General features: G+C 39.1%; 1 protein-coding gene across 3 annotated transcripts in view; it reads right to left on the reverse strand.

Moving 5' to 3' along the window:
* Window positions 1-24,498, reverse strand: part of LOC133992585 (inactive dipeptidyl peptidase 10-like) — an 88,725-nt gene that overhangs the window by 43,638 nt on the left and 20,589 nt on the right. For all 3 annotated transcript variants that reach the window (XM_062431267.1, XM_062431266.1, XM_062431265.1), the window contains 2 exons: window positions 10,737-10,831; window positions 10,534-10,608 (listed from right to left, as the gene is read on the reverse strand). In XM_062431267.1, the coding sequence (XP_062287251.1) occupies window positions 10,534-10,608; window positions 10,737-10,831 (170 nt within the window). The remainder of the gene's footprint in view (window positions 1-10,533; window positions 10,609-10,736; window positions 10,832-24,498) is intronic.

Here is a 24,498-nt window from a genome sequence, read left to right on the forward strand (position 1 = left end):
GATGACGAGTAAAGGATGATAAAATTCAAGGGGGAAAAAACAGACACCAGACAGCAAGGATTTGCACTGACAAGAGCATTACAAGATGTCTACAAGGCTAAAAAAACACAAGCCTGTGGTCAGCGGTGACAAAGAATCCCAGAGATTACGAGCTTTTATCAAGCTTAATCACTCCTGGATACAGATGTAGCCAGATAACGGTATGTAATCCTACTGATAGGTAAAGCCACAAGAACTTTCCCCAACATCTTGAAACAGGATGCTCTTCCACTCCAGTTAAAACACACCGACTAAATATATCTGGTATGGTTATAAACTATAAAGCCCCGAGATACATAGAACAATTTATCAGTTCAAAGCCTGCATGGGATCAAAGTGTGTTATTAACCGCAGACATGTTTACTCATTTGAGAGCATATCCAGGTCCTTTTGTTATTCTTTTCAGCATTCATTCCAGGTTATGATTAACTGCGAGAACAGACTTCATGGTACAATTCACAGATCAAAGCTTGGGTTTGCAACAAACCCACATTAAAGCCCTGCTTGAAGTCTAAACAAAGGATAAGGGCCTAGATCACAGTCAAAAAATGCCTATAATAATAATAAAAAAAAATCTTTAGTAAGCTTATTAAATTACACAAAACACAGTGATGCATGATACATTCTGATGCTATACAGGATCCTGATGTTTCCCATGCTGATGACACATTACTGTGCAGTGTGAACAGGTTTTGGCATCTGACTGACAAAAAGGATTCACATTAGATTGTTAAACATTTAGCGAATCCCCAAGCACATTAACCCTCCTGTTGTCCTCGAGTCAAGGAAGGAAGGAAGGAAGGAAGAAGGAAGGGAAGAAGGAAGGAAGGATGGAAGGGAGGAAGAAGGAAGGAAAGGAGGAAGGAAGGGAGGAAGAAGGAAGGAAAGGAGGGAGGGAGGGAGAGAGGATGGAAAGAAGGAACAAGGAAGGAAAGAAGGAAGGAAGGGAGGAAGCAGGAAGGAAGGGAGGGAGGGAGGAAGAAGGAAGGAAAGGAGGAAAGAAGGGAGGAAGCAGGAAGGAAGGGAGGGAGGGAGGAAGAAGGAAGGAAAGGAGGAAAGAAGGGAGGAAGCAGGAAGGAAGGGAGGGAGGGAGGAAGGATTGAAAGGAGGAACAAGGAAGGAAATGAGGAAGGAACGGAGGAAGAAGGAAGGAAGAAAGAAGGAAAGGAGGAAAGAAGGGAGGAAGAAAGAAGGAAAGGATGGAGGAAGGAAGGGAGGAAGAAGGAAGGAAGGAAAGGAAGGAAGTAATGAAGGAAGGAAAGGAAGGAAGTAATGAAGAAAGGACAGGAAAGAAAGAAGAAAGGGAGGGAGGAAACAAGGAAGGAAGGAGGGAAGGAAAGAAGGAGGGAGGGAGGAAGGGAGGACAGAAGGAAGGGAGGAAAGAGAGATGAAGGAACGAAAGAGAGAAGGAGGGAGGTAAGAAGGAACAGTCAAAACAGACAGGGTCAATTTGACCCGGGAGGACGACACGAAGGTTAAAAGATGAGAACAAGCACAATATGTTCAATAAAGAAAGATAAATAAAGACGATGGAAGGACTTTCTAAATCAAACATTAAATACTAAAAGCGAGGTGTAATAGAGACAGTAACAGCAGTTTAGCGGCGCACTGATAAACATGAGAGAAATTAGACCTGGTGCATATTGTATTGTAGATGTGTTAAAGCAACCTTGTCTAATATGTGTACATAGTACAACATTGCTGGCTGGATTATGTTCACAGGCAATGTTTTTTTTTTTTGTCTTCAAATGAATATATGAAGCGCTACATTTATACTGTTGTAAGGACATGATCAGGGTGGATGGTCGGACATACATATATAAAATCGATGGACCTTGGCACGGAGACTGAGATTTGCATCCTGACTCTCATGTGTGAAGGTTTAAACACAGTCACAAGTATGCAACGTTGGCATTATATATTTCTGCAAACCACAGATATATTGAATGTCTACGTTTCAGTTCGTTTAATACATACCATGTCAACATTTCAAAAATAAATACCATATCAACATTTAAAGTGATGTAGTTGAGATGACATCTATATGACTTTCCCATTAGGAGTAGGAAGGGCCGTGTGGTTGGTTTGATGGAAAGTGGAAAAAGCATCAAAGTAGCAAGATGTCAGGACATTTTCAGCCATTTTTATTTTCGTGTCTTTTTTTAAAATCTAACCCATACCATGATATTTCCCTAACCCGAACCAAGTGTTTTTTATTCCTAAACCCTCCCCAGACCTTAGCCGCAGTGTTGTCACATCATAAAATGTCCAACATTGAAATGTAGAGATACAACATATCTGTGGTTTGCAGAAACGTATAATGCCAATGCTTCATTCTGGTGATTGAGTTGTTTAACCCTCCTGTTGTCCTCAAGTCAAGGGAGGAAGGGAGGAAGAAGGAAGGATGGAAAGGAGGAAGAAGGAAGGAAAGGAGGGAGAAAGGGAGGAAGGAAAGGAAAAGAAAGAAGGAAGGGAGGAAGGAAGGAAGGAAGGACGGAGGAAAAAAGGAAGGAAGGAAAGGAAGGGAGGGAGGAAAGGAAATAAGGAAGGGAGGAAGGAAAGGAAGGAAGGAAGGACGGAGGAAAGAAGGAAGGAAAGAGAAAAGGAGGGAGGGAGGAAGGGAGGAAAGAAGGAAGGGAGGAAAGAAAGAAGGAGGGAGGGAGGGAGGAAGGACAGAAGGAAGGAAGAAAGGGGGATGGAGGAAGGAAAGAAGAAGAGAAAGAGGGAGGGAGGAAGGACAGACGGAAGAAGGAAGGAAGGAAGGGAGGAAAGAAGGAACAGTCAAAACAGACGGGGTCAATTTGACCCGGGGGGACGACACGAAGGTTAACTAACAAAAGTGCTTTGGTCCAACCTCCTAATGGGTCTGGGGGGGGGCCTGAAGCTTTTGGATTAGGTCTGAACCCTAACCTAATGCAAAAGCAAGGATGAAAGAAGATAAACTGCTTTTCTGACCTGTCCTGATTTTATCCGAATCCCCTTTACCCCTGGATGCCCCCTGCACTTTCAATAAATAAATAAATAAAATGCTCTGGTTAAAGTTGATAAAAGTTCAGTTTTAAACCAAGACAATCTTTCTCTAACCTTAACTAAATGCTGCCACTGTATAAACACTATAAGGGCCCCAAAATGAGTTTATATGAACCATATTCTTCAAGTGTACTTTGCTGCCTTAACAGTTACACTATAGTTTTCACATTTCAGTTTATTTTTAATAAGTTGTAGGCTAATTTCAGCCAACAGGTAAAGACTCTTGTATGACAGATACTTCCATACAACATGGACGTACAGTAAACAGCCACAGATAATTGCTTCTCTTTAGGAAATCAAGACATCTAAGACTGGATTAATTAAAGGAATTCAAAGAGAAGATAAGCACATTATTTTATGTATAACCACATTTTCCAAAAGACAGATAATCCATTCTACAAAAAAATTTAAAAAACAAAAACTACTCTAAACAGTATAACAAGTTAAGGTCCTTCAGGGTCATCCAGGGCTAAATAGGATGTTTGCATGCAATAGTTGAGTTTAACAGCCACATCTTGATTAAAAAACGCTGTCATCAAGGGAGTTACAGTATTTCATCCATAAAGGCATCGATTTTATAATTACATGCCTACTGTATGTGTCAGTAGTATCGAAGAAAACCCAAGTGCAGCTTCAAAATATGCTTAGCAGAACTGCTTCGTTAAATATTGGTTCAGTCAATTAAATCCCATCATCAAGGCTATCACCCCTGCCAGCTTCCACCAAATGTTTCACAGCCAAGAGGCTTTTGTCCATCTCAAAAGTTACTCTGGAGGGATTAAATGTTCAGCACATTTTGCCACCATTTGTATCTCTGGCTACACTTTGGTCATAAATAAAATACACACAGTTGTCAGCTATTTTCAGCACCGTCAGCATCTTCCACACGGGCCCGACTGAAACAGCATAAATTATACAGACAAAATTAACAATTTACTACTTACTTGAGTCATAAGAAAACTCAATTAACTGTTCTCTGATTTGATGAAAAACAATCTGTACACATTGAGGACTGTTTACTTGGCTGCTATAATGTTCTTAATCTTATCAACATTAGCGAGAGAGCTATGATTAAACTTGAATCCACTTCAAACTGGCCTATTCTCAGAGGGGACTGGAATACATCCTGCTCAGCAAGAGGGTGAAGCAGGGAATGATGTTCAACAAGTTGTGAGTCAGAGACTTTAAAGGAATACTTAGACATATCAAATATGATGAATATGAAGCAGCCAGCAGCTGGTTAGATTAGCTTAGCCTAAAAAAAATGGCAAAACAGGCAAAAAGCTCCTGCACTAATTAAGTCAAATCAAGTTTATAGAGCACATTTAAAAAACAACTGGTGATGACAAGCATAGAGATAAAATGACATCAGTAATAAAAGGCACAAACAGAAGACAACAATGACAGGCAATTATAAAAACACAAGGCAGTATCAAAGTATATGCACAAATGTCACAAATAAACAGTTGTAAGACACATTTTTAAATGAGTAAATAAAAGATTATAAAAATGACTAAAGCCATTAAGACTGAAAACATGCAAGTCTTGAGTTTCACTTTGAAAGTGTCAATGGTGAATAATTGAAAGCAGAAGAATAGTCCAAAGCTTTGGGGCAGCTATTTACAAAGATATGTCCTCCCTTAACCTTTGTGTCGTCCTCCCGGGTCAAATTGACCCCGTCTGTTTTGACTGTTCCTTCTTTCCTCCCTCTCTCCTTCTTTCCTCCCTTCCTTCTTTCCTTCCTCCATTCCCCTTTCTTCCTTCCTTTTGTCCTTTCTTCCTCCCTCCTTCTTTCCTTCCTTTCTTTCCTCCCTCCCTCCTTCTCTCCACACCCCTTCCTTCCTCCCTTCCTTCTTTCCTCTGTCATTCTTTCCTTCCTTCCTCCCTTCCTCTTTTCCTTTTTTCCCTCCTTCCTTCTTTCCTCCCTCCCTCCTACCTTCCTTCCTTCCTTCCTTCTTTCCTCCGTCCTTCCTTCTTTCCTTTCCTCCCTCCTTTCTTTCCTTCCTTCCTCCCTCCTTTCCTTCCTTCTTCCCTTTCCTCCCTCCTTTGTTTCCTTCCTTCCTTCCTTCCTTCCTTCTTTCCTCCTTTCCTTCCTTCTTCCTCCCTTCCTTCCTCCTTTCCTTCCTTCTTTCTTTCTTCCTTCCTTCCTCCCTCCCTCCCTCCTTTCCTTCCTTCTTCCTCCCTTCCTTCCTCCTTTCCTTCTTTCTTCCTTCCTCCCTCCCTTCTTTCCTTCCTTCCTTCCTTCCTCCCTCCTTTCCTTCATCCTTTCCTTCCTTCTTCCTCCCTTCCTTCATTGACTCGAGGACAACAGAAGGGTTAAGCCATGTTTATATTATGTTGTAATGTGGACCAATCACAGCCCTTGCAGTCTGCATCACCTCGACGTGCAGTTACAGTTTTTCGGAGGTGCACGTCAGGCAACGGCGTAGGTCTCTGAGGGGCTACAGCATCGAGTTGAGTTGATGCACTACTATAAACCTGGCTTTGTTCACTAGCCTCAATCGTGGAACAGGTAAAAGCAACTGATCTTAGGATCTGAGAGGCCTAAATCTGGAGTAGGTGCAGAATAGTTCAGAAATGTGCTGAGGCGCCAACCCCTGTTAACACCTTTAAAACAAGAATTTGAAATGAAATGATTTCTTAGCTGAGTGCAATCATTTCCTGGAGTCTTCTCTGATTGTCTGGCAATCTCATAGTGACAACAAAACACTACGCCCAGTCAAAAAAGAACAGCACATTGTTAGTTCAGGTCTTTTCATTGGATTTGTTGACAGTAAGTAGAATGTAAAAGAAGTTTACGTATCCTCTTCATCTCTAATCTACCTGACCTGAACGCCTTTGAAATGTGAAAGGGGGATTCTCATACTTTCAGCTCACGTGCGTCGCTTTCCCGTGTCTACATCTATATTTAATGGGAGCTGAAAGCAGACATCACGAGACGCAGCCACAAAAGAGGTGATGTACTTTCTGTCTCTGTCTCCTCCTGACTGATGTCTGTTTTTCTTGCTGCTCGAGGCCTGACAGTGATCGAGCCTTTTACCTTCCGGATGATTCTCTGCCTCCACTGCTCCATCAGCTGAACTTGCCAAGAGGGGATGTGTCTCTTTATTTTGGACAAGGACCATGGCTTTAGCTATTCCAATCCTCTGTTTGAGACCAGCAGTCAACAGATTCAGGGTTTTGCACAGTGTATTATAATGTCATATATTTACTGTGGGTTCAGTGATGTGCTAAAACCCTTATGTTATATGAAAAAGTATACTTTTTTTCCATTGCTCAAGAAGTAAGTTTAAGCAAAACACAATATTATCGCTGTTGAAAACAAAACACTTTGGGCTACACGTCCAGAACATTGTGTACTGCTATATCTTCATATCTTGATAGAAAAATAGAAAAACACATTGTAATATTTGAACCAAAATAACCAAAAACAGATAAGTAAAAACAACACTGTCTCATCTCCAGCAATGTGCTGAAACTGGGCACTAAGTGTCAGGGGAGGTTTATTTCATTCAGTTCACAGCAGATGAAGCTATTAGAAAAGTAATTTATTTTCCTAAAATAACTGCTATTATTGTACTTTGATGTGCAGGTGTCAAGCTCAAGATTGTTTGTTTCATGCCGTGCTATCCGGTGAACGACAGAGATGGGTGATTGTTTGGTTAGTAACAGGAAGAGTGGGTAACATTGTGTTTCACTGTTTAAAATCTAAGTCAAGTCATATTTTGTTGAAATAAGATTCGCAAGGCAAAATGCATCTTTCATCTCCATCCATACTAAAGATTGAATTACAATCTTCCCTGGACCAAAATCACACAAACCATTTCTTTTTTAGTGGAAGCAGTGCATTGAATGTCCAGTTCAGTTTAAAAGGTTTAATTGAAGCTTATTCGGCAAAAATTTCAGTAGCAGGACCACACCACAACTGCTCCACCTCTGGCAATCCTTTAAATACTGCCTAACCCTCTCCTCCTCTTCCGCTCTTGTATTCTGCTTCCCTGCAATGCAGTCAGCAGGCAGAAGAAGCATTCTCATCAATTGTTTCCCTTAATAAATCATTTAAATGCATCTTGTCGATGGTGTGGTCCTTGTTAGTGAAATGTGAGTGACCAGAATTAGCCATTGTTGAAGTGAGAAGGATGAGGCTGCCTTTCATACTGTGAGAGGCTCATGTAATCGATAGGCCTGATTGTCCTAATCGGTCGGTTATGTACATCCAAATTTAAGTGGGCAATTGCCTGCATGTGATTGGAGGAGGGTGTTCCCAATACAGTCCAGTAGAGAGTGGAGCCTGAATGACAGAACTGCACATAAATGAAGAGTTTGTGCATCAAAAATGATTTGTTCATCAGCAGGGAGGAAACTTCCAACAGGCCACCAGTACAATTTCTATACCATTCATCCTTTAACATAACCTTGTGCTAAAAATGGACTGAGCCTGTGGCTATTGGCTGTATTGTTCCAAATTATAAGTCTAACCCTTCATGCAAAATATGCAAATCAGATCTGATTAATCGCCCCGCCACTAATCCCCACAGTTGATCCCTTCCAGAGTGGAGGGTCCAATTTGCATATCTCCCTTTGCATCTAATCTTTTCTGATGGAAAGCTGGTAATTATAGTTCTCGCCTGCCCCGTGCTCTATTAGTGAATGAATGTGACCTGCCAGTCGCACATGGGCCACAATGGAATTTTAATCACCCTCTGACCCAGGCCCTCATCAAACTATATTAAGCACACAAGGACTAGTGGACTGTAGATATTTACTCAACCATGACAATACATTTCACTGTAGATTTGTTTTAATATCCTTTGGATGTCTTTTCTTACAACCAAATACACGATTTGAGTGAAAGATGGAAGGGTTAGTACAGAGGAAAGATGTTAAAAAATCATCTTCTGATATCACACCATGACATCTGAAGTCTTCATACCTCCTCTCAAACGTATGCTTGGTTTCAAATCTCATACCTCCCTGTAAGTGGCGGAGGTGTCAGAACAGTCTTGTAACCTGTACATGTATCACAGTGAGCTGAGGTGAGACTTATTCTATATCATTTGACAGATATGAGTTTCTAAAGGCTATTCAAATCATTTTACACTCTGGCTGGTGCCACATTTTAGTATTGCATGGCGTTTACAACATAATAGCATACTTAAGTGTATTAAATGTAATCACTGATGATAAAAGATATGGAAAGAAACCCGTGAATATTGAAAGAAACTGAATATGCAGATGTTACTTGACAATCAGACTGAATTGCCATAACCCTAACCAAACTTTTTTTTCTCTTTAGGCATGAAAAACAAATATTAGCTTAATTTTTTCCATCAAATTACATTACATCATAGTAACATAAATCAGCTGAATTACAACCCAAAAAGTTGACTGCATATTAATTGGTAGTGTATGGGATGATGCACTTGTGTCCACTGTGGTGACTGAAGTGCAGAAATGCCATCGAAACCCATGAATATATGAGAAAAAAAACAGCTTTTAAATAGCTGTCCACTGTAGTGACCACTCTACGTGAAAGGGTTAACATGACAATAGTGACATTTCCATCCTGGCAAAAACATTTTAATTGACACAGTAGCGGTTGCTTAAAAGAGCATTTCTGTCACTTTATGTATATCAAAGTAATATGGGTCAATTCAAGAGGTGGACCCCCTACCCCCCTCCCCATTCATACAGTTAGACTATTGTGCTCCATTTTTTATAACTTATAATTTCATTGTAATCTAGGTAGTGCAGGCAGGTTCTTGTCTGTTGTGCATTAAACTATACATAATGCCAGTGTGGTGCCAGTATGGGGAATTGCACTCCTCTTCCTCACTCAGTACAGACATGTGATGGTGAGAGCTGTGTGTTGTTCTCTTCATCCTTCCCTTTCCTCCCCTCACTATTTCCTCTGTTTTAAGGTAATTACCATACACAAAGCAATGTAAACTTGTAGACATAGTTTTATCTTATTGTTTTTCCTATGCCATTACTGTTCATTGTGAACAAAAAAACTCATTTCCTCCCTTTGTTTTAGGGGCACAATATATAGCTGCATCAATCTCGTTCACACTTTTGTTGCCATTTCTGTTGGATTCTGCCTCTGGCACAAGAAGATAACATCCTGATTGTTAATTTTGCTTACAATGCTCTAATTGAATCAGTTGCTTCTCCAGCAGGGTAGCAGCCTTCACAACTCCATATCTATTTATATCTAGAGATGATGGTGGTGATTCAGAGGTCTGGAACAATGCTTCTGATGGAATTCGTGATATTGTTTTTGAATGTGCTCTGAATTTGATTTATTGACAGGCATTCAAAAAGTTTAAATATCAAATCATAAAATTCATACACATTTACTCAAGTAAGCATAGTACTTGATCATCTCCATTTAAATGCTTATATCTATCTGTACTTTTTACTCCAGTTACTTATAGAAGTAGTGGATAGAACAAACAAATGATGCATAGTTGTAGATTAAGCTAACCTGCAGTATCCATTTTGATACTTCAAGTATCTCTTTTGCACTGGCAACCCAATCACTCCACTCCAAGCACTCTGTCCTCACTGTCCGCTTACACTTGAATAGTCCATATCAACAGTGTCCTACCTTTGCAATTTAAATAACGAGAATGAAGCCACAGTGGAAACCATTACGAGTGATCATGGGTACAGGGATCAACGGCTTATATGGATCACAAAGCTTGGGACAAAATCACTCCAATACAAATGCTGTTAAACAATGTGCTTACAGTAAGAATGTAGTCCACTTACAGCAACATGTGGAAAAAAATGTAAAACTATGTTCTTATCTCTCTCTCTTTTCTCTTTACTTAACTCCCACGATATATGTACAACATACACTTAGCAGCTGCAGCACCATTATTGCCTTGCAGAAACCAGTGTGCACATCATGGAAGACAAAAGAAGAAAAAGAAAGTAGTTTTCTCTCACTTGGAAAACATAGTCTCCTTCAATCTTATGAGAAACTGCTAAGAATGAGCCAAGGAGATGCAGCAAAGAAACAATCGTCTGAAACAGCTGAAACTGTCAATAAAATTAAGTAAATAGCAAAGGTGTCCATTTCATTAATTTATATTCAAGTAATACAACTATAAATGTCAACTAGATTGTAATCTGCATGAAAGATAAAGAAAACATTTTTAAAAAAAAGGTGGTTATAATAATCATACTCTTATAGAGATCAATTCGACCCAAACAGACATGAGCATTATGAGCAGTTTCCATTGTACATGAAAACCAACGAAACAGAAAGACAGAAACAGAGAGAGTCGTATGGTGACATTTCATTCATGGGTCTCTAAGGACTATACGTGCATGCCATAACATTTTCCATATACTGTATATAGTTGACAGGCTTACTACAACAGAGATATGAAAAGTTAAATCAAGGTATGTCTTTTCTGACTGCAGTAACAATCATTCATGATGCAGGAAACATACCTGTTTCACATCGTAGGCGAAGAGCACGTATTTCAGGTCAGGAGAGACAGAATACTTGGCCACATTGAAATTTACCTAGAGGGAAGAAAAGAGAGAAACAGACAGACAGTAAGAGGTAAAGCCTGCCTGCAGTGATAATCATTATGACAGCATTTATATTGTGATAAATTACGATACACTATGCAAGACTTATATCTACTTACAAATGTTGTGTTTTTCAAGACAATCTCTGTTTCGTTTGTGAGGATATTGAACTTGATGACGTGGCCATCAGTGTTTCTGTAGATAACTTCAGAGTCTGTGTGTAGAAACAGAGGGAACAAAGAGAAAAAAGACATCTGTAAGAAGGAAATTGAATTTCGGAAGCCTGAAGACTGTGAGAATCAAAAGTGAGATTTCACAGCCAGACAAACACAAAGGGAAGACCTACATTTTTCATCTTCTAGGTAACATTGAATGTTCTGTTTTGATGGCAAGAGCATTGTGTGGCACAGCCAGGAAAACATCTTGTTGAATTGGCTTGATGTGACTTTGTTGTTTTTTTTCTTTTCTGAGCCAAACATTAAGAGACGTAGCCCACCTCCCATGAAAAAGGGGGATAATCACAGACAACAGTATCTTTGTGTACAGGAAAATTATACATGCATACATAAAAACATTCATGTACACACAAGTAAAAGGACAGTAAAATAGCAGCCATTAAGATCTTAGTGCAATAAACTCATTCAATATTCCTTAGAGCAGTGTACTTAATTCTCCACCTCTCCTGTGGAGCTATTTAGTTAGACATTGTGTCCTGGGTGTGTAAAGCAGGCTCAAAGAAACATATAGAAAATGTAGAAAATGCACAGAAATTATAGGTCTTCTTATTTGTATTACTCATGTTTCCCATTGTGCAATAAAACTACTTTTTATATCAATATTTATTTATATAGATGTTCATGTTCTACTTGAGCAAAATGCAGCTTTTACAAAAAAAAGCAACCACAATGAAGCATTGACCAAGTTTGGTCACGATGACAACCACAGTGAAATAAAATGCCAAGCATGCATGAATCACTGCTTCATCCAAACATAAAAACTGATAAGGACACAAATGGACAAATGGAGGATGTTTGGCTACAGAGCATGAATAACAGTGTTATCTTTTACAACAGGAGGGATTTTCTACTTTTAAAGTTCAGCCTTCCCTTCCCTTTGCATTTTTGGTCCAGTTCTTGGTCCTTAACAATTTTTGGATGGGCTTCTTTAAAATGTCATAGAAGTACTTATGTTGACTTTGCTGAATTTATCATGCTGACACTCTGAACATCTCAACATTATACATGTTAGCATGGCTGTAGGCTGCTGTTCTTTTTGGCATTGCTGTATTGTATGAGTTATTTTAAATTAAATATACACATAAAATGAGGATGATCGAGCAAAATACAAAAATATAATGATTTTTTTTTTTTTTATCTAGCTTTATTGACAGTATCTGATTGCTTGATGAGTTTTTGTTTTCTGACTGTGTGCACCTGCCACAGTAATATATGTCATCATATCAGACTGACAGCGGGTATAAATCTGTTGCCAAGGGACAACATTATTTGCCAGAATTCCCGATCTCACACTTAATTTTTCTTATCACATTTGTTCTAATGTTTCATTTAGTACCATAGGGGATCTGACTCTCACACATCATACAACAGCAAGAACCATGCACTAGAGATGTGAGTATACATGTGTATATCTACAGTACAGTACATTTATTGAGTACAAACGATAAGCTCACACTGACTGCAGTTTTGAATTCAGCTCTTCAGAGTCTATAAAATGCAAATACTGTATAATGTGTCCTCTTGTATTTATATGTTTCTATGGATCGGCCAAAGACACTTATCAGATAATTGCTTATTTACGGCATGGTATTATACCATTAGATCAAGCAGAAAAAGCACTGCTGTTTGGGGGAACCAAGCATAAATAATGAGTCTGCGATTGGGAAGCGTGAACGAAGCACCAGATGCTCTAATAAGATTTTTATCTCAACAAAGTTGTCTTTAGTGAATGTCTGCAGGAGAAATATCTCAACATAAATTGTCGATCATTGTATGTTCTACCAGTATATGTAATATTGAATAGGATGTGATAAGATTGGAGCAACAGTAACTGGAATCCGTTATGGTACTCAGTTGCTGCTTCCCAGTTAAGAAGACATTTCAGTCAGGCATTTCTTCAGATTTGTATCCTGTGGTCTATTTATCTGTCACTATGGTGATTGAGAGGGAGGTGAAATGGAACAAGGGTCTGCAGTTAGACAGACCCCAACAACCCTATCCTTCTTTATTTATTGAGATTTCTGGTAAAGTGGAGGCAGGCAATGGATACTAGCAGCTTGACATTAATGCTTTGTCCACATAAGAGGCGGTTTGAGGGTCATGTCTGGTTCTCTGAGTTTATCTAGTGTCACTGGGAGTTATATAGCGATGAACAGCTTTACAAGTAAACACAGCTGTATTTATAGAAATCCTCTGGCTAATCCCAAACAGCTGCCAATGCTGCGTTTGGATGGCACGCTGCACCCTGAGGAATAGGTTTCCTTAGCTTCCACCGTGATTCACAAAGTTTCTTTTGGCGTCATCAAGCAGTTGCTGCTGCCGTGGTTTGGTTATTGCCTTCACTGACGCATTAAAAAAAAGAACCAGTGATAGAAGCAAAAAAAAACACAGATTCTTATCAACGAAAACTAATTTTGGGCCCTATTTTTGTGGCAAGGCAATGTCCAGCGAGAGTAGTGTTGTAACAGACCTTGAAATTTGCTTTGCACGTCTCTGTGGTCTTTTGGTGTTGAGTGCAATATGCACAGCGCACAGGTGGGAGTAAATCATTACTGCCATGTGAAGGTAGCACGACATATATTGAATGTATGATAAATCTGAAGTGCCGTGCCAGAACTCACTGTCTGTACACACAGCCATTGTCCTTGTAAAAACATGTGCAAAGGCTGCTGTCACATCAATTATAATGTTAACAATGTGAAATACAGTAGAATTAAATTTGCATTAGCATCGGTTTGATGCAATCGGCAACATTTATAATTATTCCTTTTTATCGTCATCGTGATGCTTTGGACAAAACTATCAAATCACATCAAATCATCAAACCAAATAATAATTTTCTGAAGAAGCATCTTTCCATTTGTTGAGCTCATGTTTTACTGTGATTTTCCTTTCATGCAGGTAGTCATTTGTTTCCATTCATTTGAGGGTATCTTTATCAAAGCACAGTTTCCTGGGGACACTTACATTGTTGTTGAGGTTCTCATTTCCCAGTTTCTAAGTGGACAAATAATGGGAGTTTAAAATTTGATATGCTGTAGAGAGCTAATCACTTTCATTATGTGCTGTGTTGTAATAACCTAAAATAGCCCACTCATAATAAAAGAAGTAAATAACACTAAGAGGTACCACTGATAGGACTAGCATGCCTCTAAAAGTTGCGTCTCCAATTAAGTCCTTTTATAAGCATCAAAATAATTATCATTTCATCTCATGTCCAGTGGTGCTAAAGCTCAAGTCAGCTCATGCCTTTGAGAGAAAGATTAATATTTAGAGCTGATCAAAGGGGACTCATTCATGAACATTACCATGGGTCTCTGCACTGCTCTGCACTTGTCTTCTTAAATAATGGAACGTCTGCAGCTAAAAAAGAACAAGCTAAGACTAATGTATAAGTAATGTCCTACCTCTGTAACACCATGAATAATGAAATGTCTCTGCTTTTTTTCTGCCAGGCTTAACTCTGAAATGTAGGTGTGTGCAGATTAAATAATGTCCACTGTCCATGCCACATGCTTACCACTGCAGCTTTTGTGTTGGCCTAACAATGCTTGATTATATGACAAAAAAAATATGAGATAACCCTGCAGTTAAAGGCTATTAAAGCTCAATTTAAGATGATCTTCTTTGAAGACGGTACCACTCTGACACATCATGAACATTGTGGACAAAACCGTTTTTTTGTTGGAATTACCAGGAATACATTATCAGTGTTTGTGGCTGAGGGTGGCATTAGTCACGACCGATGAGATCAGCCCTTCCTCTTCTCTTTAAAATCTGTGATTGCACCCACTCTGACAGTTGAGTTGCACCGTGAAAGAAAAGGCGAGGTCCTTATGTGAGAGGTACACAATCACTTAATATACAGCATTATTTCAGCTTGAGAGGAGACTTTGTATTTCCTTTGTTTGTTGCCCTGGTCCTAAGTGAACTGGTAGCAAGCTTCAGGGACAGTTTAGCTGCTTATAACATATATCGAAGCTAAAGCTGCCCACACAATCCCCCGTGCTTACCTCACAGAGTACAGTGACAGCTCTCTGTGTACTGAAAATAATTCACATGGCAGCCACATGTGGATATGCTACAGTTGGAATGAACAATGTTAGAACGTGTTTTATATATTTTGCTTGGGGGGAGAAATGTCACCAACATGTCTACAAAGAGGGTTGCCAAGCAATTGGCACAAAAATGGCATTCCACAGCGTGATTGCCACTAATAGCTCATAGCTTGTCACAAGGATACCAAAAGGTGAGGAAAACATTTATGCTTTGAAAAATCTGCCACTTCACTGCAACTGTAGACCCCCAATACCATTAATCCCTTGAAATTCTCTGCCAGTGAGTATTTATACCCAATCAATTGGTAAACAGCCATATACTGGACTCCCTGAAGGAGCTGGGGTAATGATATCTCCCATCCAGTGTTTGTACTTAGTGAGCCATGTGACACATTGTAATTTTGCTTTGAAAACGCCCGATTTACTTGGGTTATAACTGTCCAGCTCCAGAGTCTACTGCCCGCATTACTGCCATGACTGTCAGGAAATAAAAAGATTAATTCTGCCCACTGACTGGAGGAAGCAATAAAAAATAACAGCATTCAATGCTAACTATAGAAGCCAGTAATAGTGTGATACATTTCTTAATCATATGCCTATTATTGATCACTTGAGGAGATGATTATGGCAGCAGATATGAAATTTAAAGTGTCACTGCTACTGCTGCATTAGTATTTACTGTAATTCTTTGCAGGCAAAAGAAATGGACACTGATGTTGATGTATGTTTTCATGATTTGGACCAGGCCTATTAGTTCCAATCAAAGGAGATATTTATGCTGCACCATTCGATGATATTTGAGACAATAGTGCTTTCAAATGTGTAGCAGTAGTTCAGACTAGGCACATTCCTGTTTCAACATAACAATATCCACATGCTCAGTGCTAGCTCAATAAAGAGTTTTCCCAGTTTGTTTTGACCTCAACCACACCCAACACCTACAGAATGAACAGGAGTGCCAAAACACAATCCACACCCAATGCAAAGATCTGCAAAACCCTACATTAATTATTTCCATCCAATACCAATATATATGTATTTTATTTAAATCTCATTGGTGAAATACATACTTGCACTAAATGTTGACATTGGACATAAATTGAGAGTTGCAGAATAATCCAAGATCGATGTTACTCCTAGAGACTCTAGGCTGGGCAGACCTGGTGCAAATCCCTAGAGTCAGGTTCTCAAACCCTTCTCAGATAAGTGTAGGCTGGTATAGCAGCATATAAACTTTGGAATTAGATGTCCAATAATCACTTAAGGGTTGAATGTTTGTGTGTCAACATCATTTTAAGCATATAGCATACCATTTACAGTATATCTAGAATTCCTTAAAATTCCATAGCGGAGAATCGACAATGTGTAGTGTCATCTGGACAAATTCTTCCACTAAATCCTGTTTATATCACTTTTCAAATAGTGTATCCAAGTACAGTATGTGTTCTTTGTTCTTCTTTTCTGTCCACCTGGAAATATGAAATGACACAAAAGTAACCTCAATGAACTTCACTACAATATTTAAGGTATTGCGTGTACAATCATAAGCCATTTTAGCAGACTGTATCGCCTGCTGTTTGTTAAATAAAGGCAGGTGGAGGGTTTAAAACAGTGAGAAGCAAATTTTAGCCTAGCTGAAAGTCTGGGGGGCAAATGGGAACTCTGGGCACAATGTAATATGCATGGAACATACTAAATTATTTAGCCGAGGTTGCGTAATGCTTGAACGCTGTGTCAGTGGCCCCTAAGGTTCCACGAAATGTCACAGCTGGTCAAGCTCAAATCCAACTTGTTAAAGATAGAACATAAGTGCTTGGTTCTGCAGATGCTGAGAGTAAATATGGTAACATCTGCTGGAGTGTAAAGATTCAGTGCCAGCCACTGCTAGCACCACACTGTTTAATTAAAAATGGCACCAGTGGTTCAATGCTTCTACATTTAAGGTTTTTTGTAGATAAGCAAAAAGGAGAATCTGAATCATTTTAATCAGCACTTGCATTATATGTACAGGCATAAATATATTGGCTGCCTTCTGTTGGGTATGCACTGCACCAGGCTATGACAAAAAATGATTGTGTAAAGCAGATAGTACAAGGCATAATGTGGATGTCAAAATATAACTTGAAAATAATTAATATTTAGAAACTTGATGCATGTATTCACAATTGAGTTACTTAACCTTCGTATCGTCCTCCCGAGTCAAATTGACCCTGTCTGTTTTGACTTTTCCTTCTTTCCTCCCTTCCTTCCTTCCGTCTCTCCTTCTCTCTTTCTTTCCTTCCTCTCTCTTTCCTCCGTTCCTTCCTCCATCCCCCTTTCTTCCTTCATTCTGTCCTTCCTCCCTTCCTTCTTTCCTCTGTCCTTCTTTCCTTCCTTTCTCCCTTCCTCCCTCCTTTCCTCCTTCCTTTCCTCCCTCCTTTCCTTCCTTCTTCCTCCCTTCCTTCCTCCTTTCCTTTCTCCCTCCTTCCTTCTTTCCTCTCCTTCCTCCCTTCCTTCTTTCCTTTCCTCCTTTCCTTCCTCCCTCCTCTCCTTCCTTCCTCCTTTCCTTCCTTCTTCCTCCTGTCCTTCCTTCTTCCTCCCTTCCTTCTTCCTCCCTCCCTTCCTTCCTTGACTCGAGGACAACAGGAAGGTTAAACATTACATAATCAGAGTTTCCATAATAACATAAATAAGCAAAGCTACATAATTATGAGATCCCTGTTGATGAGGACAAACAGAAAAATAACATGACAAGATAACTTAGTAGGATTATAGTTCGGGCTGTTGAAGATTTTTATTAATACTGGTGGAATAAAGAAACCCTGGGGGGCCAATTGCTAAAGAAGATTAATGACCCCATTAATGACATGAAGAGCTCATTTAGAGCTGTGTGTCAACAACATTATAAATACAACAACCACTTGGTGAGATAGCCGTTAATAAGGCAAACACGCTCACATTTGAAGGAGTGTTTGCACATCCAAATGGAGCACCAGTCACCTGTGGCCAGCAAGGTTTTCATGTGGCGATGTGGAGAGTCTACACTTCAGTTTAGCACATTTCTCTTTGTCTGATAAACAAAGTATAATAATTATGGTTTGAATGGAGTTTTGACTCCAATGTGACATTAGCAAATTCACATGAAGTTGTTATTTTTTCCTCTAGCAACACCGAGAAGATGACCTCTCTACTTTGATGCCCATCTTAAAACTTTGAACATTTTTGACATAAATTTACATTTTTAAAAGTGATGGTAATGGCTAGAAACATATATTTTATTCATTCTATTACTTTTGAGAATTCTCAAGTAGCCATTATCCACTGAAGGAACCTTTCCAGGAACCCAGGAACCTTCTGTGTGGCTCCACCAGAGAAACCAGGGTTTACATCCATGTTGTTGATGTTGTTTGTCCTTTTTTAATGATGCTGCTCCTTATGTCTTTAAATTGCCCCTCGGGGACAAATGAAGTGTTTTTGAATTGAATTGAATTGAACATCTAGTTTTTCTGCCATAGTTCTTAAACTCATGAAGTGCCTGCTCTGGAGAGTGTACCATTGTGTGTGGAGTTTTGCTTAATGGTCATTTACACAACATACTGAATACACAGCATTATGTATAATTTGTCTTGTTTCTTGTAATTTATCAGTTGATTTACTTTAAAAAACAAAGGAAGAGTTGGCATCATGGCCGTAGCTACCATTGAGGACACCGAGGTCATGTCCTCAGTATTTTTTTCTTGAAGTTTCGTTTAATTGTGAAGTGAAAATAGCCGACGAGACAATTATCCTTGCATCAACGGACAGTGATGTGACACGTACTTAAAGATTCCGCTGCCATGTCCAAACGAAAGTATCCGGCTTTAGCCAGCGGTGGAGTGAAGCCTTGAAATCGCCAGAAATATGTTGTCTACATTTGTGAATTTGACTTGACCCGATTTTGCAAACTGTTCATTCATTGGATGAGCCCTTTTCTCCCTTTCCCAGCAGGCCGTGCTCCATTCCACATTTTAAGAACAAACAAAGAAAATAATATATTGCAGTTATAATTTTTACATATACAACCATGGAAGTTGTAGAATACTGAAATAGGAGATGATTTAAGTTGCAAAATTGGAAATGATAAGAAAGAACTGGACCACAAGAATGACTATGACTGAGAAATGCACAACAAGAAAGCAGTATAAATACATCATGGATTAAACCGAACATCATATAAATTGTGGTCTTATTTTTGACCTCGGTATTTGAAAATCTCTGGCTACGGCCTTGGTTGGCATCCCAACTAGTCTCAAAAAAGCAAGATGAAAAGAAATCACCTGAGTGAAGGAAATAGACAGTACAAGCTGCTCTGACACTCGTCAGTGTTTGCTGTAAATTAGTGACACCTACAGGCAGGTCTGGGTACTGTACCCTTAAAATTCTCCCAAAATTGCTTTAACGTCCGTGTTATTTTTGTTTGTCTACACAGCACAGCCAAGCAGTGCACATGCAAGCTAAGTGCAACCCCAGAGTTATTTATGTTAGTTGGATTGCATAGGTTACGTAAGATAATTGTTAATTACCTCATTTGGAAACTTGTGAAGAAGAAAAGTGATGTAATATTGTTGCAGATATTTCACTGTAACTGTGTAACATGCATTATTGTGTTTGTGCTTGCAATTATACAGCTTAACCCCAGTAAATCCCCCTCGACATAGGGTATATAGGGTATAGGGTTATCGATCCCCCGAGGGAGACATTCAAAATTGACATAACAGTATTTTCAAAAGTAAAATAAAAATGAAGTACAGCCTACTGGGTCTTGTGTTAACTACAGTATCTGTCTAGCTATGCAATGTGAGCCCTCAAGGGTAAAACACATGCGAATGAGTGAGTGTAACAACAGGACAAGCTCCATCTGCTGAGGAAGATCATGTGATACAATCAAAGGCTTCAGAAAAGCTGTTTATCAAATCTTATGGTGAGTTTTGACAGCTTAGCAGATTGTCTACTAGGGAGACAGGTGCTATAAAGTTTTCGGTTCCCAGAATTGGCTGTTTTTCTTTGCTTCCAGTCATTGCACTCAATCACACATCAGAGTTTGATAACCACAACTATCAGCACTTAATTTGTATCAAACAACTTCATATTCTGTGGTTACGCAAACAGGGACATACATAAAGGACTTTTAATTTCTAGTTCCGTAGATGAGTTATGTTCCTGTGGTTCCTCCTTAGGACCTGGAACCTTTTGATTAAAAAAAGGGACTTTTGCCTTCTCTGTACTTCAATTTATTAACAATATTAAGCTCAGAGCATATATTTATGTACTTTTAAGTGATTCATCTGTAAAATATGTGGTACATTACAGTACAAAGGAAGGGCATTGCCATTGTTACTTAAGCTATCATGATATCTGAGATCACTGATAGTAGCTCAAGCTGCATCCAATAATGTCTCATGTTGGTCTGAATCCACCATTGTGCTTTGATTGACAAAATAAGAACAGACAAGTGCCTTAAATTAGAGCACACCCCTGCAATCCCTCCAGCCTCTAACTCATTTTCTTTTCCCCTGACAGAGAAACAAATGGGCAACATTCTGTGATTAGATTAGAAGATTAAGAGAGAGATTAACACAACACCTTCTCTACAACAGGAACCTTTTAGACATCATCAATAAGGAGATTCAATTAATTACTGAGCATTATTTAACAAGCCATTGTGAATCATTGTAATTAACTTGTTGGGGTTGTGCACACTGTCCAAGGGTCATGTGCCAGTGGGTTTGAATTTATTTTGGTATTAAAACAGCTCAGTTCTGCTTCAGTGATACATACAGCACACGTTAAATGTTTCGTGTGCATAACAAACTCGTGTGACACTCTTGCGCTGCATGGGTTTGCACGCAGAAGGATACTGCATTAGCCTTGTCCATTACGATTAATGTGCCCATTTCATTTCAACTGTCCACCCACACCACACGCTAATGATGACATGCTTCATATTTATCAGAACTGCAGATAATTCATGAGTGCAAGAACACGGATGCCTGGTTTTCTAGAGCCTCCTCTTCTCTGTGCTGAGCAGCTACTTCAACCCCATCAAGTTTCTGACACTTACACTACTGGACATGCAAGCTAAAAATTAGATGCAGCAGGAGTCGCTCTTCATTTAGCAATGCATGAACTACGGTCTTGGGTGCATATGCTCATGAAACATGCTGGTATGTGAAAGAAAGACCTGCTATGCATTCCCTCCTCATCACATGAACCTCTTAATCGTTTCCTCATCATCACCATCATCTAAAATACTGTCAACAACAAAAGCAAGTGAACAACACACAAGATTCTCTTGAGATGTATGTTTCTAACCCAGTTCCAGTCCTTCCCTTGAAGCTATACTTTAGGGAACAATCACAGTCCTCTTCAAAGGTGCCTTTCCAGGCTCCCAGTCTGCACCTGGATGCTGCATTGTTCTGTACAGTCAGCAGTTATGCCTGTAACCTGCACTTCCCCTGTGGCTCTAACAGGAACATTTCCATTATCTCAAGGTCTTTCATCACTAGGTCATCTCATCGGGACTCACTACATAAAGTAACATCATGTGTGCAGCAAAAAGCTTTGTGCTAAATGACGACAAGACAGTAATACGAGATGATAAAATGCAAAACTACACTTAAAGAATTTCAGTATAGACTCAACCTTGAGGTAATGGTTCATACAAAATAAACTGTTAATCAAGAGCAATATGAGATGTAGAGTCCTTGAGTTTAGAACGGTAACAATGCAGAAACAAAAATGAACTGTTAAAAATCATAGACTACTAGAATAAATAATAATAATTAATAATAATTAGTATTATCTGTAGTATTGTTATATTTGTTCACTGTACCTCATGCAATGCTTTGAAAGGGACTCATTAAATTCAGGTAAGACCCAGCAGCCTTTACCGTTTTGTTTTTTAATTAGTATGCTGGTGTGTGATATTTTGGTGTTTATTTCAGTATCATTATAATCCTTGACCCATCATTAGAATGAAACAGTTCTCACTGAGGTGTAGAACTGAGAAAAGCTTTACATGTGTAATCATCTTTGCAGCTATTTTTCCTCTTTCAGTGAATTGTGAGAAACAGAAGTAGTAGTATAGTCTGAACTCTGAACGTCTGTTTTACTTAAAAAGAACGATGGCAGCCACTTTCTTCAGATGGACAGGTGTAATTGACACGCCTCACAGACTCACTTTAACCAGCATCCTCTGTATTTTGTAGCAAGCACTGCCATTTATTTCTTAAAGTGGGTGAGTGGTGCTTAAAGGTTTCTCAGACATGCTTTATAGTACATAATGAGTTAGAGTCCTGTTTTCAACCTTCATCTTGTATGGTCTGACTGAGCGTATTTTGAAAGATGGACCTGAGTTAATGCAGCTCATTGACTCCTCTTATTAATTTATTTTCATTGACTGCTCTGCAGGCAAGTCTAATATGATCCACATCTCATTTGCATTGCAAAGCAAATGTCACTGCCATGGTGCACATTATTGAATGTGTTAATTATGTCCTAATTAAAAAAACAACCATGTTTATAAGGGAGGGAGTTCCAGGAGCCCATTTTTTTTCTTCACTTATAATTTTATGACAAATGTTATTTTGCGGGCCACTATTACAGTTAATCATGTAGTAGCAACAAGGACAGTAAACACACCAAATATTACTGCTAAATGTGATCTCTAAACTTGATGTCAGCATGTTAGAAAAAAACCCAAAACACAACACACACACACACACACACACACACACACACACACACACACACACACACACACACACACACACACACACACACACACTGCATCTCTTCAAATATGCTGTCACTAGATGGCATCTTTCTCTCAAATGTGTATGTGGGGGGGTGACTGGCATTACGACCATTCTTTGAATTATCACACACTAAAATATATTTTACCCCATATTTTAAAAAATTGCAGTTGTAAAAGAAAATACACTTTCATTCCTGCAGTAGCTTTTTATCATTTGAATGTATTTTAGCTCATTGTTTAAGCTTTACCCCAGTCAAGTAACCAACACTGCACAACCAGCTTATCTGACATCAGATCTGCAAACAATAATTTCAAAGTTAAAGTCAGTCACACTCACCAGGGCAGAGTTTAAAATCCCCAGTGACAGATTAGAAATGCTATCAAGACCCCCTAAATTTTGTGGGGGAGCAAGTTATACCCCTTGCCTCTCCTGTAATTTGAACACTGGTTTTTACGACGTGTAAATTATACGCTGGGTTAGGGTTAGGGTTAGGGTTATCTTTGTAATGTGATAATATGACAATGTTATTCATACTTCTCCTCCAAGTGGCCAAAAAACTATTAATGCAGCTTCATCATTAATTGGTTTGGGGCTTATGTAACTGTATGCCTTTCATTTTGTCAACAAATACCAATAAAAGATCAAAGCCAGCAATGTGTGTGTCTCTCAGTACTTTCCGATGACTTAATAGCCACAGACAGCACTGAGAGTACTGAGAGTCATCGAGAGAACATTACCAGCCTTATCCTAGATAGATATTTGCCTTGTCAATCAACTTAAAAATGTACAGTGCGTTGCCAGCCGTCATTAGTCATGTGATGATATCAGAGGATGTGAGACAGTCGGGGAATGAGATGAGATACTATACAGCTGTCTTTATACCAAGAAATCTATATTTAAACCTGAATGCCATGTTTAATTCATCATCATCAACCGTCGTCCTTTCACACTGGCCTGTATCTGAGACGGAGCATCAAAAGTACTGAAGACTTAATGAAGTGAAATGTCACAGCCCTATGGCGGGGTTGTAGAGGTTATAGATGAGATATGAATGTCACTCCATAATGCAATGGCCCTTATGACACAAGGGTGCAGCTTGTGTGCACAGTGGATATTCACAACAATCAAACAGCTGATACTCCACAGATTCATACTAAGTGGTACAATGTCCTCTCCAAGGACACTTTTAGGACATTAACTACTTTTTTCAAATTTGTTTTGAACCACAGGAATAATGTTAATGGTAAGTATTAATATCAATCTTGGAAGTCGGAGATTCCAGCACTTTTTTTTACTCCCTTCAGACACATTTTTGTTAAGTATGACCTTTCACTGACTTGAAAATTGACTGAACTGGAATAAATCACACTAAATATGAAACCTTCATTGGGTTTTGCCAAGTTTTTTTTCTTCTTTTTTCCCCCCCTGCCTTGCAGTTATGTCACCGAGACTAATTTCAGAGGACGTATATGAAAGTACACCATACACCAATGGTGAACGGCGGCCCTGAACTGAACTTCTTGCTTCCTTATGGCAAGTGAAACTATCATGTCGTTGAAGCAGTGATCTTGTCTACGTAGTATTATGGATATGTAATTATAGGCATGCGGCTGATTCCACTCTTAAACCCTTGGACTCCGTTTATCATTCAGCTATTAAATTTATCACCAGTGACAGTTCTGGTACTGAGCATTGTATTTCATATAATAAGATTGGGTGGTCTTCTACGGCAGAGGGACGTGAGTTGCATTGGCATCTTGTTTCTATATAAAGCCATAATTGGAGACTCTCCAAATTACATCACTTCATTAT

This window comes from Scomber scombrus, chromosome 13 (genome assembly GCF_963691925.1).
Source record: "Scomber scombrus chromosome 13, fScoSco1.1, whole genome shotgun sequence".
NCBI classification, from domain to species: domain Eukaryota; kingdom Metazoa; phylum Chordata; class Actinopteri; order Scombriformes; family Scombridae; genus Scomber; species Scomber scombrus.